The sequence below is a fragment of the Uranotaenia lowii genome, chromosome 1 (assembly GCF_029784155.1).
Source record: "Uranotaenia lowii strain MFRU-FL chromosome 1, ASM2978415v1, whole genome shotgun sequence".
Taxonomy (NCBI): Eukaryota; Metazoa; Arthropoda; class Insecta; order Diptera; family Culicidae; genus Uranotaenia; species Uranotaenia lowii.
Window position 1 is genome coordinate 180,009,745 of NC_073691.1, and position 16,792 is coordinate 180,026,536.

Sequence of the window (16,792 nt, forward strand, 5' to 3'; positions counted from 1 at the left end):
ACGTCATAAATTATGCAATGCATTTGATCAAAATATATTGACCAAATCACTACTAAAAAAAATTCTAACATTTGAATACTTACGGGAAAAATTTGAAAGCTTTGACCTCGAAACCATTTTTAGTGAAGGCTTCCTTAATCTCTTCCTCGGTGACGGTTGCTCTGAAATAGAAAAAAAAAACAAGATAAAATCAGTGAAAAACGGTAAACATTAATAATTGCATTCTCATACAATGCTCTTTTCAGATGGTGGTGCTAACCGAATATTAAATTACGAGGCACCCGCAGCGTGTGGCTACAGGATCTCTTCTCGCGATTTTCGTTAGGACAATAAATAATAACGAAAAAAAAGATCCAACCTTTCTCTATGGAGCCACCACAACCAACAGGTGATATAATGAAATTTAATTCAAACACAATGGAGACCGGAGAGCACAATGAACTCCCACCGGGACAGACTCGAGTCGGTTTGTGCTTATAAACTGGGCGACCTTTGAGGTTAAATCGGGCGCGACAAAGCGCACCCGAAAGGGTCAGGTCAGGTAAGTCCGAAGAGGGTTCAATCAGGGGCTTCTCCAAGGGGATGGATGTGAACTCTTTCCTCGCTCTGGAGGCAATTTAAACGATAAAATTGATTGTTCGTTGTTGTGATTGGTTGCATTCTCTTAAGTCCCCGTAGGCGACAATGACGGGCGGAATTAAACATAGATCTTGACAACCTCCGGACCAGCAACAACGAAATTCCTTGGCACCGGCAGCAGCGAAATGCAGCCATTTGGTCTTTTGTGTCCTTTATATTGTGAAACAATCACCCCTCCTAATCATCTGGTAAAGGAACGAAATGTAATAAACATTAATTAACAACATTGAGGCAAGGCTCCTGTGGGTATGCAACTTATTGCCATCTAGTTGTAATGATTTTTAGCTTTAAAATTTCATTTAATTTGAAAAATCATCATTAATTGGAGTGCCTAGATCTAAGTAATTGAATCCCTACATATGGTCCTCTCTAAATTAAACTCTGCAACGAAATGAAAACACCCGCCTCAACACAGATGCCCGACGCTTTTCATTCAGGCGGTTCATTAAACGGGTTAAAAAGTGTGAAACATTCCGGTGTGGTGGGTTGGTGCAAGCGTTATGAATAGTTTTGTCAAAGTTTTAATGATGCGGAATATGAAGTACACCGTCCTTTGGAATGTGTGCACACGTTTCAATGTTAATTAGGTTTCAAGTTGCCAACAGCTGCTGCTGCTGCTGCAAACTGAAAATGCCGCACGCCACAATCCGATCGTCCGCCGAAGAGTGACAGCTTGATGTGGCATCGTTAGTGATTTTTCATCTCAGCCGCAAGCTCATTGAATAGTGATTTAAAAATTTGAATTGAATTTCAGCAGAGTGCTAAAATTTAATCCTATATATTCGATACTGGACGTTAGCATGTCCCACTTTAAAAAACGCCTTCATTATATCAACAAAGTCTAGACGTTCACTGATTCATACCGTTTTGAAAAAAAAAAACCTTAATCCATTCAGTAAAAAGCCACAGATTACTGGTGCTGGCTCCTGACTTTAGACCCAAGTCAGCAGATGCAACACACTCAGAGTGAGTCCACTTATTTAATTAGAATTATCTTTTATTAGTGTCAACATGGTCCCGGGCAGTGCAACCAGTCGTCGCCTGGTGTGGCCACACCAGTTAGCAAACTATTAATTTTTACAATCGCCTTTTTGCCCAAACCTGGCGAACCCATTCTGGGCCACCACTACGGAGTACTGGAGCTCACTACCGTTGGACACAGTCCGCACACCGATATGGTGGACCGATAAAGACCCTATCCAAACAACATTCCGGGAAAGGTAGCCAGTCCCCGGTTCTCTGTGGTAGGACTAAGTGTGCAAACAAAAGGCTTAACGGAAAGTGTAAAGAGGATTCCGGCGGCAGCTGAATCCCTTCTTTTTGCTGTGCTGTTCCGAGAGCCTAGCTCGGACACCGTCCGGGAATGACGTGGTTAAGTTTTGTCAGTTCTTAGGCTTTTTTTTGGTTGGTGCAAAGTAGACACCTTACCGTTTAAAACTTTTTTGATGACTCTCTGGAGCCACCTTTTGAGGAAGAGTTAGTCTAAAATTTAATCAAGTGTGCTCTTATGAAGACTTTTTCAACGTAACAGTGTAACATTTAAGTTCTTTTTTATAATCCAAGATAAACTTTGTCAATCGCTCTCTGGAGCCAAATTTCCAAGAAGGAGATTTTTGAAACATACTAAAAATCGATTAAAAATCAATCCTGATCATTTACCCTTATCTGGTATTTCATTCCTGAATCATGATTCCGAATGTGATCTTATGAATGAATTCTGAGTTCCGGATCTTCGTCCTGATACTGACCTCTGATTATGTATGATAAGCTTGAATTCTGATCTTGCATCCTGATCCTGATCCTGGATCACGATTTTCATCCTGGACACTCATCCTGGAACCTAACTGAAAGCTTGTTCTGAGATCCTAATCTCGGAATCTGATTCTAGATCCAGACTCTGATCGTCATCCTGCACACTTATCCTGGATTTAATTACTGAATCATGATTTCGAGCCGGATCTCAGATCCTGAACCTGGATCCTGAGTCCCGGATCTTCATCCTGATACAGAACTCTGATCATCGATTAATAGCTAGCTTGAATCCGGATCTTACTTCCTGATCCTGATCCTAGATCCTAAATCAAGAATCCTGGATCATTTTTTTGGATCCTGATCCCTGACCTAGAATCCTAGCCTCTTCCTGCATTTTGATCCCAGATTTGTAATGTTTGATTCTTAATAATGCATCTTGACCCTGATCTTGGATCTTGAATCCAGGATCACGATCCTGATCTTTCATAGCAAATTCTTAGCTTGACTGGCTTGTGATGGACCCAGATCCCAGATTCTAATCCTGATCCAGGATTCACGACCCTAACCAAGAATCCTGGCTGAGCCTGATCCCGCATTCTCATCCTGAATGCTCATCCGGGAAACTGGTCGTGATTTCTTAAGCTTGTCCTGAAATCCTGATCCCGGATACTGATTCTAGATCTGGACTCTGATCATGATTCTGCACACTTATCCTGGATTTAATCGCTGAATCATGGTTCCGGACCGGATTTCGAATCCTGAACCTGAATCCTGAGTCCCGGTTCTTCATCCTGATAATGAACTCTGATCATCGATTATAAGCTAGCTTGAATCCGGATCTTACTTCCTGATCCTGATCCTAGATCCTAAGTCAAGGATCCTGGATCATTTTTCTGGATCCTGATCTTGGATCCTAGACGCTGATTCTGGAACCTGATCGTGAACTCTTAAGCTTGTCATGAGATCTTGATCCCGGATACTGATTTCAGATCTGGACTCTTATTCTGATCTTGATATTCTGCATTTAATTCCTGAATCTTGATTCAGAACCTGATCTCGGATCCTGAACCTGAATCTTGAATCCCGGATCTTGATCCTGATACTGAGCTCTGATCATAGATGATTAGCTTGAAACCTGATCCTACGTTCTGATCCAAGATCGTAAATCAAGGATCCTGATTATTTTGGATCCTGATTTTGGATCTTGGTTTTCATCCTGGACGCTGATCTTAAACCCTAATCGAAAATTCTTAAGATTGTCCTGGATATTGACCCCAGATTCCAATTCTGATAAAGGATTGACTCCGACCTAAAAACCTAGTAGGTAAAGCTTGTTCCCGCATTCTGATCCTAGATTTTAAATGTTTGATTCTAATCTCGATTAATGCATCTTGACCCTGATCTTAGATCTTAAATCCTGGATCACGATCCTGATCTTTCATTGTAAATTCTTATCTTGAATCCAGAGTTTAAATTTTTCATCTTGGTCCTTGAGTTCTCAAGCATGTGATGGACTAAGATCCCCGACTCTAATCCTGATCCAGGATTCACGACCCTGAACTAGAATACTAGCTGAGCCTGATCCCGCATTCTTATCCCTGACGCTCATCCGGGAAACTGGCCGTGAATTCTTAAAGTTGTCCTGAGATCCTGATCTACATACTTATCATGGGTTTAATTGCTGAATCATGATGTTTGATTCCGATCCTAAATAATGCATCTGAACCCTGATCTTGGATCTTGAATCCCGAGTCTTGATCCTGAAAATGACAAATTATCGTCTTGAGTCAAGAGTCTAAATATTTCATCCTGATCCTGAATTCTGGGTCCTGATCCTGGAGTTTGAATCCTGGTGATTCATTCTAATCCTGGACTCTGATCCGGAACTTCGATCCCGTATCCTGAAGTTTGCATTGAATCCGGATCTCAGATTCTCATCTTGATAATGATGCTGGATTCGATCGCGGATCCTAATGCCTGATTCTTATTTTGGGTCCCGATCCTGGATTTCCAGAGAAAATTGCTTGAACAGCTACGTTGAATTCATGTTGTTTCTCGTTTTCTATCTTTGGTGGATTTTTCGTTTTTGTTGAAGCAAATCGTTCAAATAGATTTCTGTTTACAAAAAAAAACCATTTGGAGGCTCCTGCAAAATATTTCAATAAGTAGGAATTTAAATTTCTTGAGCCGTGACTACATTCGATTTTTAAACACAATCAATTTGCTCAAATTGTAGACTAAGTTTGTGTCATACATTACAGTAAAAATGGAAACAAGGAAAGTTTTTTCTTGTTGATGATTTGGAAGGATCTTGATGTGAGTTTTGCTGGATTTTCTTTCATATGCTTCATCTATTCAGTGACCATTATTTCGAATAAAAAAAGAACTGATTTTATGTACATTTTCAACGATCCGAAGCAGGATCAGGATCAGAATCTGTAAAAGAGTCAAAATAGTGTTCCAAAGCACCCATACGGGTAAATAATTTGAAAATAAAAAAGCCTTATTTGATTTCTTGGTTATGGACTACTTATGTGATACCGTAAGATGTCTTTCCATTCCGATGTCTCTTACAATTACTTGAAAGAAGCAATTGAGTCGAAAGAAACGGAAACGGATGTAGATTTTTCTAAATTCAAGTCCACGTCTTCTATATACAGGGGCGTCAAAATTATCTTTTTTTTAGAAAACTTTCGGTCGTTAGTATAAATAAAGGCGCTATCTTACAAAACCCTGAAAAAATTCACAAAAAGCACTTGAAAGTTTCACACCCTTTGTTTGGACAACAAAATAAAAAGTGGCTCCATAGAGTGACACATATTTCCCAAAGATTACGTCTTCACTGGAAGGTAACTAAAGCTTCGGCTGTGAAATGAACCGTGTACTCGATGTGATCCGCCCTCCCCCTAGGATCCCCACACTTCACTTTAACTCTCGAAGATTACTAGGCGACAGTATCGGCAAGAGCGAGAAGAGGTCGTTGATGATGGAAGATAATTAAAAGTTGGTCCCCACCAATCCCACCGGGGAGGCTGACCTTCTTCTGTTTGGTTTACAACCCTTGAGCAACCCCAACCTCGTTGAAATCCCTGGTTTTGAGAAGAGGAAAAAACGGCACACGAGATTCCAAGTTTTAAGCTCTGTTCGGTAGCTTGCGAAAGTGCTAGGGGATGCCGAAGAGATAATCCTCGATAGAACCTCAAAGAGGATTATATGCATAAAATAGTCCATTGAAGTGTGGATTCCCAGAGGTAGTTTTTTAACGCCACGAATCGGTCCTATCCTAATGCATACAGAGTCAGATCACCGGAGACAAGAAAAACACTTTCCTTGAAATTAAAAGTAAATAACCTTCCCACACAGAGACACAGCTGCTGTTGCCGATGCATGACAAAGGACTGGAAAGTTTCGTGCTTAAAAAGTTTGACACACGTTTAATCTTCCCTATCTGTAGCCTCTTTGGGTGGTTTAATTGGGTTGGTACTTACGGAATGTTGCTTAAATGCAGCGTGGCAGATGGTGGATAGATGTTCTGGTAGTTTTTGCTGCCCGGTTTCTTGAACCGGTGCAACGGGTTCTGGGCGTAGTCCCGGGTGAGGCCCGCGTCCGGTTGGCCCTCCTTCGGCAACTGCACCGCAGAATGCTTGCTGGCCATTACGCGGATCGTCTTGTTCCAGATGGGGAGCTTATCCAAATGGGTCATGGCTGCAGAGAGAGAACGGAAAGATATTTAAAAACATTAGTTACAATTTTGACAGTTGGGTTGAACGATTCGTTGCAAAAAATATAAGGTACACCGGGGCAAGTGCAAACTCGGGGCAAGTGCAAACGCTCAACTTTTCTATGTTACAAAAAAAAGTAAAAAATAATTCTTCTTCTAGAAATTGTTGTTTAGACCCAAACGAACAATCTGACATAGATAAACTAAACTTTCTTTAAATTTTTCACTTTAAAACACGGCACTGTTTGATCACACACAAATTTAAGTACGTACTAGACATGAACAGTGTGTTTTTGTTTTGCATATTTTGGCTACAAAAAAGGGCATTCAAATCCGAATTTTCGTTAAAAGGTGAGTGTTTGGGACCGATATTCAAGTGAAAGCAGAAAATTCATGATAACTTTTCATTACACCCCGAAAGTTGTGAAAATAATATTCGCTCTTGTTAACCCACACTGCGGGGCAAGTGCAAACGACACTACCGGGGTAAGTGCAAACGCATCTTTAAGCCATGTAACATCAGCCATTTCAGAAAATGTATCACCAAAATGGTTCAGCATTATATTAAAATGGTCAGAAGGGGTACCAAAGTGTTGTATCTAAAGCGGATGTTCAAAGTTCCGTAATAACTTAGTAAATAAAGGTGTTTTGCTTAAAACAACAGTCACCAAAAATGGAGTTCCAAAAAGTTATCAATATTGCAAAAAAAAAAACAGCAAATATATGAATAAAAGTTGATAAAACGTACCGGAACATGTATTCAATTCATTTTAGGACCGATACACTGACTCATCTATGAATTAGTTAGGAAAAAGTATGGCGTTTGCACTTGCCCCCATAAACGGGGCAAGTGCAAATTTTGAAATTTTTTCACAAAAGCACCGTTACTTTTTACCAACATTTTTTTATTTTTCACTTTCAACGGGAATTTGTTTAGAACTATTTTAGTGATGCAACGAACGATAATTGATAATTTTTGAACATAAACATATTTTTCTAGGACATGTGAAAGTTGAACTATGGTGAAAACCGTTTGCACTTGCCCCGGTGTACCTTAACTGAGAAATTGCACAATACTTTGGACTCCTTCACGAAATAATTTCAAAACAAACACGATAGCAAAATTACATTGTGTAGATCCTTTCTCAGGGGCCAGTTCGACTGTAAAATCGACACCCAACACCGGTTGTACGATGATTTGCCAACACTCTCCCCAGGATCAGGTAAGTAACAAAGAATCCTTTAGGTTTTGCTGCCAATATGGTGCAGCCAATTTCCTCCGGGACAAAATAGTTTTTACTTTCGGCTCTGAACACTCGACTCGGGTAGTCAACATGCAAATTCAGCAACCGATGCCCAAAAGCATACAAGTCCAAAATTTTTGGGGTAGAAATTTTGCGCGCCCCGTTTCACAATGGGCAACCCCAGCAAAGTAAACACACAAAAACGGTGGTGCGCCAAAAAAAAATAACTGTAGCAACCCCAAAGTTTACCTTCGCGGCAGGATTGGCTGCAGGAGCTTGAACGTGTTCAAAAAGGCATATGATTCCATGCCGCCCGACTGTGCCGCTAAGTGAATTGGGCGGTGTGGTGAATGGTGGAAGGTCGATTATTACATTTTGTGCGCACAATAAAACACACCATACATAAGTAATCAGTTCCTCGCTCTGTGATTGTGCCCGGCCAACGTGGAGTTGCTTCATTATTTCGGGATTGCGGTTCGTTGGGATGTTTGAAAATGCAGATGAGGACCAATTCGATACCTGACTGAATGGCGTTTGGCCAAAAAAAAATCATCAAACTTGCTCAGGCGTTTCTTCATACTGTAATAACATTTTCACGATAGCTACAACGAAAAGAGTGCCCATGTTTAAATTTAATGTAGCAATTGTTATCGAATTTCTTCTCCTGGAATTGTTTGATTTGAAGATCGGTTACTGTTTTGGTGATGTTTTCGTCATAAAAGCTCGAAAATTTAATATCTGGACGCACTAGTTATCATACTGCAGCGCTCTTACTCGATTGAAGGGACGTTATTGGCGCAACCGGTAAGACTGCTGGGCTCTACATTCACGGATAATTCTCGTTACTCGGACGATGATGATGATTGATGAAAACGTACGAACGATTGTCATCGGAAACTACTTCCTGTATTATGGAGATATCATTTTTTTTTTTTCATAGTATTCCGTCTCACGGCAAAACTTGGTGAACAAAATTCCTAAAATTCACTCGGTTCGTTGCAACCGTTCTCCAATTTCTCGGATATCTCACACTCACCAGATCACGCTCCACTTGGTCTAACCACCTCGCTCGTTGCGCCCCTGCTCATCTCGTTCCTACCGAATTCGTAGCGAACACCTGTTTTGCAGGACAGTCGTTCGGCATTCTCGCAACATGTCCTGCCCAGCGTATCCGACCAGCCTTCACCTCCTTCTGGATACTGGGTTCGCCGTAGAGTCGTGCGAGCTCGTGGTTCATCCTTCACCTCCACACTCCGTTCTTCTGCATGTCGCCAAAGATGGTTTTTAAAACTCGTCGCTCGAATAAATACTCCGAGTTTTCGCAGGTCTTGCTCGAGCAATATCCTCGTGCCCGTAGAGAACAACCGTTCTAATGAGCGTCATGGTTACACTTCTTGCGAAGGCTAAGTCTTCTCGATCGCAGTTGCTTGTGGAGTCCATAGTAGGCACAACTTTCGCTGATCATTCGTCGCTGGATCTCATGGCTGGTGTCATTGTCTGCTTTCACCGGTGAGCCGAGATAGATAGTCTTGAATATCTCCAGTTCGTCGTCGTCGGACAAACGGTCTCAGATCCGCAAATCAGCATGTACTTCATCTTGGACGTATTAATGATCTGCCAACCATATCAATGTCGTCGGCAAAGCAGAAAAGTAGACTGAATCTGTTGAAAATTGTGCCCCGCATTTCGCCCACCGCTCGTCGAATAACACCTTCTAGCGCCACGTTGAGCATCATGCAGGATAGACCATCGACTTGTCGAAGCCCCCTGCGTGATTCGAATGAACTTGACAATTCTCTTCAGAAATCCTCACACAGCACTGCGTTCCATCCATCGTCGCCTTGATCAGTCTGGTCAGCTTCCCGGAAAAGCCGTTCTCGTCCATGGTCTTCCATAGCTCATCACGGTCGACCGTGTCGTATGCGGCTTTGAAGTCGATGAATAGATGGTGCGTTGGGGCATGGTAATCATGACATTTTTGAATGATTTGCCGTAATGTGAAGATCTGATCTGTCGTAGACCATCCCTCCATGAAGCCGGCCTGGTGACTTCTCACGAATCTGTTTGCTTGTGGCATTAGGCGGCGAAGTAGGATTCGGGATAGCTGGCTCACCTCAATGCTAGCTTAATGTTGTGCTGATATTTTTGAGGAGCTCAGAATCCAAGAACAACCGCTTGATGTCAACGATCGACCTTCAGTTCAGCTCCTCTGCCGGCAGAACAGCCAAGGCACCCTGGATTTGGCTATAACCTGGCGGTATTGCTAACAGCAATGAATGGACCTTCTCGCCTCTGCTCAGGTTCGCTTCCATCTTATTGAAAACTCATTAAAAAGTGACGATAGTAAGTCGAAACTCTTCATAGGGAGATTGTTCAGTCATCCTCGCATTGCGATGGTCGCACTTGTACCCAATTTCGTTCAGGACATTGTAGTTGATGGCCATCACAAGCTCGTCCATCGCAGCGACCTCCTGTTCTATCCACCAACTGGAACCTTACAGCTCGGGCGGCTTTCTCCTCGATGTTCCGCATCTTCCAGGCTTTGTAGATTACCGTCAAACAGCAGTTCTTTGGATAACCCGGCTGCCGTGGGAGGTAGCGCCAAACCTATCTCGACCTGGGGTAGCTGCTGCCAACCGAGGGTTGGTTGTCCACCAGCGGCTGGTTAACCACCAGCTCCACCTACTGCGATGCACCCATCGAACTTTGGGTTCGTCTTCGCAATCTAAAAATCAAAACTCAGTTAAAGATAAGGACAAACAGTTAAAGCCAATGTAACTACAGGACCAACAACCTGTTGTGATATGCACAGTAAAGAATATTTTTTGTATCGGAAACTGATAATTATATCAGCTTTATTCTTGTCAAGTCATGTATAAAGGTCAGGTTACAATAGTGATTGATATACGCTTGGATCATTCAGCCGTCATATTGGCAAGACTTCTCTTAAGATTTCCAATCTGTTCAACTGGCAACAATTCCAGTGAACATTATAAATTCTCTCTTCGTAGATTCTTAAGAGTTATGAGACCATATAGAAGCTGCAAACGACAACATAGAGCTGTAGCAAAAACTCCCGTCGAAGTGAAAGAACATACCGGATCACGAGTCGATCAGGCGGTTTCTGACGCCATTGCGACCAGCCTAAGCAGCAAGTTCGAAAGAGCGTTCGCATTATTACTCAGTTAGTCAAGGCTTATCTAGTCTTAAACTAAATGGTCATTTTGGATTCTCGATTAAAGGTGCATGCTTAGGCGTGGCTATTTCCCTGTATGATATTTTAGAAAAGACAAAATTTTCACTTCGAAGAGTAAGATTGTTGAAAACGCTAGTTAGTGGAATAAAGTTATCATTATTCATGTTTCGTCAGTCTAGTCATTACATAGCTACACAATTCATTAGCGATTGCTATCGTCGCACTCTCCTCTTATCATATTCCCTATCCGGGAAAGTACTCATTTATGAATGAGTAAATGAGCGTCAATTGACCAAGGCATTTGGAGTATCAAAACGAACAGTGTTTTGGTTCTGCTCGGTGAGGTAGATAATCTCAGCTGGTAGATCGTTCCGATCCACAATACGTTGCCCTGCCGGAGGATTCGAAGGGTGAGTTTCAACAAAGTTCAACCACCACTTCATAGCAGTAGTCAGGTTGATTCAGTTGGGGTACGAACTGTTGCTAAATCAAACACATTCTCTAAATTTTGTTCGTATGCCACTGCTTTTCCTTTCGTGGAGTCTAGGCATTTTAAGCTAATGTTCATAAGATCGAACGCATTCAGTCATCCTTATTACAATTTTTTGTTGATTTTCTAAGTTCTAATGGAATCGTCTTCGCAAATGTGCCATTTGGTTTGAGAAATGAACCGGAATGTTTCCAGAGAATGATGAAGACAACCAGCGATAGTTGACAACTCTAAATCCCTGAAAATGGTTTTTCACTAATATTTATGGTTATTTTTCTGCGGTTTAAGACTGTTCCTTTGTCTCACTGATATTTTCATTCTAGATCCCGAGCAAACTTTTAACCGGAGGCGACGCTCGTTTGTCAAAAACAAAAATTATACCATCAAAAATTCAATTACCGCTGCAGGTTTTGACGTGTTCTAGCTATCGGCTAGTCCAAATTGCCTAGTGCTGAAATTTAGCAAAATATCCTGGAGAAATACCAGAAAATCCAAAAACAAAATGAACCTTACACACAAACAAACGAAAGCCTTGGGCTTCTCGCTGGTTTCCCGTGCATATCAAATAATAATTGGTAAAAATGTTTACATCTACCGCACGACAAGCAGCTTCGGGCAATCGTGTGCAAAAGCTGCCTAGCAGAAAAAGTAAAAAGCACGAAACCATCATCCCCCCTACTCCGGTAGGTTTTTCCTTCCCTTCCGAATTTACAGTACGGTGGATGATATCACAACGTGTACAATGCAAGAAAAGCGTGTACATCAGTTCCGAAATAATGGAGCCGCAGAGTGTTCTTTTCGCCCCTCCCTGAACACCATCTTTTTCCTTCCAGTCTTTGCTGATTCCTGTGCACAATAAAAGAACAGTGAATATGCAAAATTTCCAGCAAAAAAAATGGAATGTTTCTGCAACTTTTACCACAATATCTCGGCCCCAACGTAACGTAGAAGAAAAAAAAAACAATCCAAAACCAGGAAAAAATCCCATCAGTGAACATCCCGACAGCGATATTTTAATTCAAACTCTCCCCCTAGCTGGACTTTATCCTCCCCTTTCCCCACTTGCCGATGTAAATTTGTTGCGCCTACAAAGCACAAAATCCTTACCGCGAAACTCGGGAGGAAATAAAAACTGTATATTTTTAATCCACTTGCTTCCATCCAACCGACACCGCGAATCTCTTTGCAAAACGATGCGTTACATTTATTTGCTCTCACTCACTCTGTTTCACAGTCAGTAAAAGTTGATTGAAGCGAACCGGGGCGCGCGGCCAGAGAGCAGGGATGGGAAATCCAATTCATCCCCTCTTACCATCGACAGTCCGCAAAAAAAAAAGAAAACTACTGCAAGTTGCGCTCTCAAACATTCACTAGTAGCGAATAAGCAAGCAATACAAAACGTGAAGCAACTCCCAAAGCCACGAACGAGATAAATAAATAAAATAACCAAAAATTGAATGAATAAAAGCTGGACGCAGCCACCCCCCATCCATTTGGAGCAGTTCAGATTTTTTCAGTCTCAGATTTAACTGACTTTTTTCATTTCCTGGGAAAACTTCAGGTTAAAAACAGCTCTACATTGCGATTCCATTGCGCTGATACAGAAGTACAAATTTAAAACAACTCTTTATGTGGCAACCTGGTTTACCTAACAAAAAAAAACAGCAAACAAATAAAACTATCTGATAGAATCATCACCGAAATGCATCATGATGGATTCTCTTTTTTTTTGTTTTTTTTTCTAGCACCCCTCCTCGATTAAGGTTCGCGTTTCGAACCAACCGAAAACGACACTTTCGACAGTGGATAAATATATTCCCACAAAATATAGTGTACACCTGGCAGCAGCAAGCTTCGGCTGTGTCAAGCTTCAGTCAATTTCCTGTCGTTTATTTTGGGCGTTTTAACATTCATCCCTAGCGCCCCCCCCCCCCACACCCTCCCACCCCCCCAACAACTCACTGCAAACTGAAAGCTCTCTGAGGTTACGCCCGTTTTGAATGTGTTTTTTTTTATTTTTATTTTTTTTGCAACACGTGCCACAGCAGCGGCATTCAATTTGTGCGATAAAAGGAAATCAAATCGAATCATCTCAGTTAACATAACACCCCAAAACGACACGATGCAAACATAAATCGAAAAGATCACAACTACTGGGGGACGGTAAGCTGCATGATTTTGTTTTTTTTTTGTCGCTTTTTCGAAGTGGAATCCACTTTTCCCAATAGTTTGGAAAAGTAACGTTTACATTTCGATTGTTTAAAATAATTAAACAAATAGGATATATACTCAAAGGAGAATTAATATTCTATTAAAAAATTTAGATTGAAAGTAGGAGATGTATGCATTCTACATTGAAAAGTTCTAGACCGAAATTTGAAATCTAAATCTGAAATCAGAATCTGAAATCCGAATCTGAAATCTGAACCTGAAATCTGAATCTGAAATCTGAATCTGAAATTTGAATCTGAAATCTGAATCTGAAATCTGAATCTGAAATCTGAATCTGAAATCTGAATCTGAAATCTGAATCTGAAATCTGAATCTGAAATCTGAATCTGAAATCTGAAATCTGATTCCTAAATAAGCTTAGCTTTAGCTTAGCTTTAGCTTAGCTTTAGCTTAGCTTTAGCTTAGCTTTAGCTTAGCTTTAGCTTAGCTTTAGCTTAGCTTTAGCTTAGCTTTAGCTTAGCTTTAGCTTAGCTTTAGCTTAGCTTTAGCTTAGCTTTAGCTTAGCTTTAGCTTAGCTTTAGCTTAGCTTTAGCTTAGCTTTAGCTTAGCTTTAGCTTAGCTTTAGCTTAGCTTTAGCTTAGCTTTAGCTTAGCTTTAGCTTAGCTTTAGCTTAGCTTTAGCTTAGCTTTAGCTTAGCTTTAGCTTAGCTTTAGCTTAGCTTTAGCTTAGCTTTAGCTTAGCTTTAGCTTAGCTTTAGCTTAGCTTTAGCTTAGCTTTAGCTTAGCTTTAGCTTAGCTTTAGCTTAGCTTTAGCTTAGCTTTAGCTTAGCTTTAGCTTAGCTTTAGCTTAGCTTTAGCTTAGCTTTAGCTTAGCTTTAGCTTAGCTTTAGCTTAGCTTTAGCTTAGCTTTAGCTTAGCTTTAGCTTAGCTTTAGCTTAGCTTTAGCTTAGCTTTAGCTTAGCTTTAGCTTAGCTTTAGCTTAGCTTTAGCTTAGCTTTAGCTTAGCTTTAGCTTAGCTTTAGCTTAGCTTTAGCTTAGCTTTAGCTTAGCTTTAGCTTAGCTTTAGCTTAGCTTTAGCTTAGCTTTAGCTTAGCTTTAGCTTAGCTTTAGCTTAGCTTTAGCTTAGCTTTAGCTTAGCTTTAGCTTAGCTTTAGCTTAGCTTTAGCTTAGCTTTAGCTTAGCTTTAGCTTAGCTTTAGCTTAGCTTTAGCTTAGCTTTAGCTTAGCTTTAGCTTAGCTTTAGCTTAGCTTTAGCTTAGCTTTAGCTTAGCTTTAGCTTAGCTTTAGCTTAGCTTTAGCTTAGCTTTAGCTTAGCTTTAGCTTAGCTTTAGCTTAGCTTTAGCTTAGCTTTAGCTTAGCTTTAGCTTAGCTTTAGCTTAGCTTTAGCTTAGCTTTAGCTTAGCTTTAGCTTAGCTTTAGCTTAGCTTTAGCTTAGCTTTAGCTTAGCTTTAGCTTAGCTTTAGCTTAGCTTTAGCTTAGCTTTAGCTTAGCTTTAGCTTAGCTTTAGCTTAGCTTTAGCTTAGCTTTAGCTTAGCTTTAGCTTAGCTTTAGCTTAGCTTTAGCTTAGCTTTAGCTTAGCTTTAGCTTAGCTTTAGCTTAGCTTTAGCTTAGCTTTAGCTTAGCTTTAGCTTAGCTTTAGCTTAGCTTTAGCTTAGCTTTAGCTTAGCTTTAGCTTAGCTTTAGCTTAGCTTTAGCTTAGCTTTAGCTTAGCTTTAGCTTAGCTTTAGCTTAGCTTTAGCTTAGCTTTAGCTTAGCTTTAGCTTAGCTTTAGCTTAGCTTTAGCTTAGCTTTAGCTTAGCTTTAGCTTAGCTTTAGCTTAGCTTTAGCTTAGCTTTAGCTTAGCTTTAGCTTAGCTTTAGCTTAGCTTTAGCTTAGCTTTAGCTTAGCTTTAGCTTAGCTTTAGCTTAGCTTTAGCTTAGCTTTAGCTTAGCTTTAGCTTAGCTTTAGCTTAGCTTTAGCTTAGCTTTAGCTTAGCTTTAGCTTAGCTTTAGCTTAGCTTTAGCTTAGCTTTAGCTTAGCTTTAGCTTAGCTTTAGCTTAGCTTTAGCTTAGCTTTAGCTTAGCTTTAGCTTAGCTTTAGCTTAGCTTTAGCTTAGCTTTAGCTTAGCTTTAGCTTAGCTTTAGCTTAGCTTTAGCTTAGCTTTAGCTTAGCTTTAGCTTAGCTTTAGCTTAGCTTTAGCTTAGCTTTAGCTTAGCTTTAGCTTAGCTTTAGCTTAGCTTTAGCTTAGCTTTAGCTTAGCTTTAGCTTAGCTTTAGCTTAGCTTTAGCTTAGCTTTAGCTTAGCTTTAGCTTAGCTTTAGCTTAGCTTTAGCTTAGCTTTAGCTTAGCTTTAGCTTAGCTTTAGCTTAGCTTTAGCTTAGCTTTAGCTTAGCTTTAGCATTTATTCTAGTCTTTTTCAGAACTTTGGATCGGCTAAGGGCTTCGAATTGCTTGGGTAGTTTTTCAAATGGCTCAGAGTTCAGAGCTTTTCAAGTTTTCAAAACAAAAATAACTTTGCTATGCTTAAATTGTTGTTAAGATGAGGATTTCAAAAGAGAGAATAAATAAAATAAAATTCCACTTACCCAAATACGCCTGATGAGGTTCAGCCATCTGGATGAGCGCTGAATCCTTCTTGTTGTATAGAATCTTTACACGTTGTACATCACCATACACCCCTGGAGATTGGTTGGTTGGTTGATTTTGCGAAGTCAGGTTTGAGCATCGTTACGAAAGTTTTTTTTATGTGTGTGTATTTTTTCGTATTGTTTTTTTTTTTTTGGTTTTGAATCCCAATGGTAAAAAGGAAAAACAGTGGGGAGAAAGAGAGAAAAAATCATTAATTAGTCACTCCGTTTCACGAAGTTAGGTAAGTACATCTAGAACAAAAACAAAAAAATGGCACACTTTTACACGCTAAAAATTAAAAGACTAACACAAAAATGTGAAACTAACTTTGCCTTTGGTTCTTCTTTCGCGAATAGCCAATTCACGACGACTGTGTTTTACTCTGTTCGTTCAAATGTAGATATGTGTGTATTTCACAGCGAATCTCAGGAATCCGCAAAAATATACGGTGAAACTTTTCTTGTCTTAACTATTGTTCCGACTCATGAAAACTAGCGCTTTTTAACTTCAGCTCATTGACACATACACCCACGCTCATTCATTCATTCATTCAGGCATGTACAATATAGTTTCGCGAACCAGCAGCATCGAAATCACCCAACCATGACGAAAGGAACTTTTACTACGCAAATTTTGGTCGTACTTTTCTCATATAACTTTTTTTTTCTGGGTCCCCGATGGACTGCAAAGCTTGGAAACATTGTCGTCATCATAATCATCATCATCCTCAGCATCACCACCATCGTCATAATCATCATGGCGGCGGTCGGTGGTCTTCGTCATTTCCGCGAATGAACGATCTTTTCCTCTCATTTCTCACAGCAGCAGCTCCCTTGGGGGTAGGGAGGTTTAATTTTTTTTTCTTTTGGTTTTTCGCCCCTCCAAAAGTAGGAACCTCCACGGCCAGCCCAAACTGGTAATAAAACTAGTTACGACAATGTCCCCGGATGGTTTTTGTGATGGCGCGCAGCGAC

The 16,792-nt window shown here is 40.6% G+C and overlaps 1 protein-coding gene across 19 annotated transcripts in view; it reads right to left on the reverse strand.

Annotated features, from left to right (window-relative positions):
• The window catches only part of LOC129738847 (polypyrimidine tract-binding protein 2), a 595,573-nt gene that overhangs the window by 13,425 nt on the left and 565,356 nt on the right, over positions 1-16,792 (reverse strand). For all 19 annotated transcript variants that reach the window (XM_055730225.1, XM_055730206.1, XM_055730232.1 and 16 more), the window contains 3 exons: positions 15,776-15,868; positions 5,880-6,096; positions 84-161 (listed from right to left, as the gene is read on the reverse strand). In XM_055730225.1, coding sequence (XP_055586200.1) covers positions 84-161; positions 5,880-6,096; positions 15,776-15,868 — 388 coding nt within the window. The remainder of the gene's footprint in view (positions 1-83; positions 162-5,879; positions 6,097-15,775; positions 15,869-16,792) is intronic.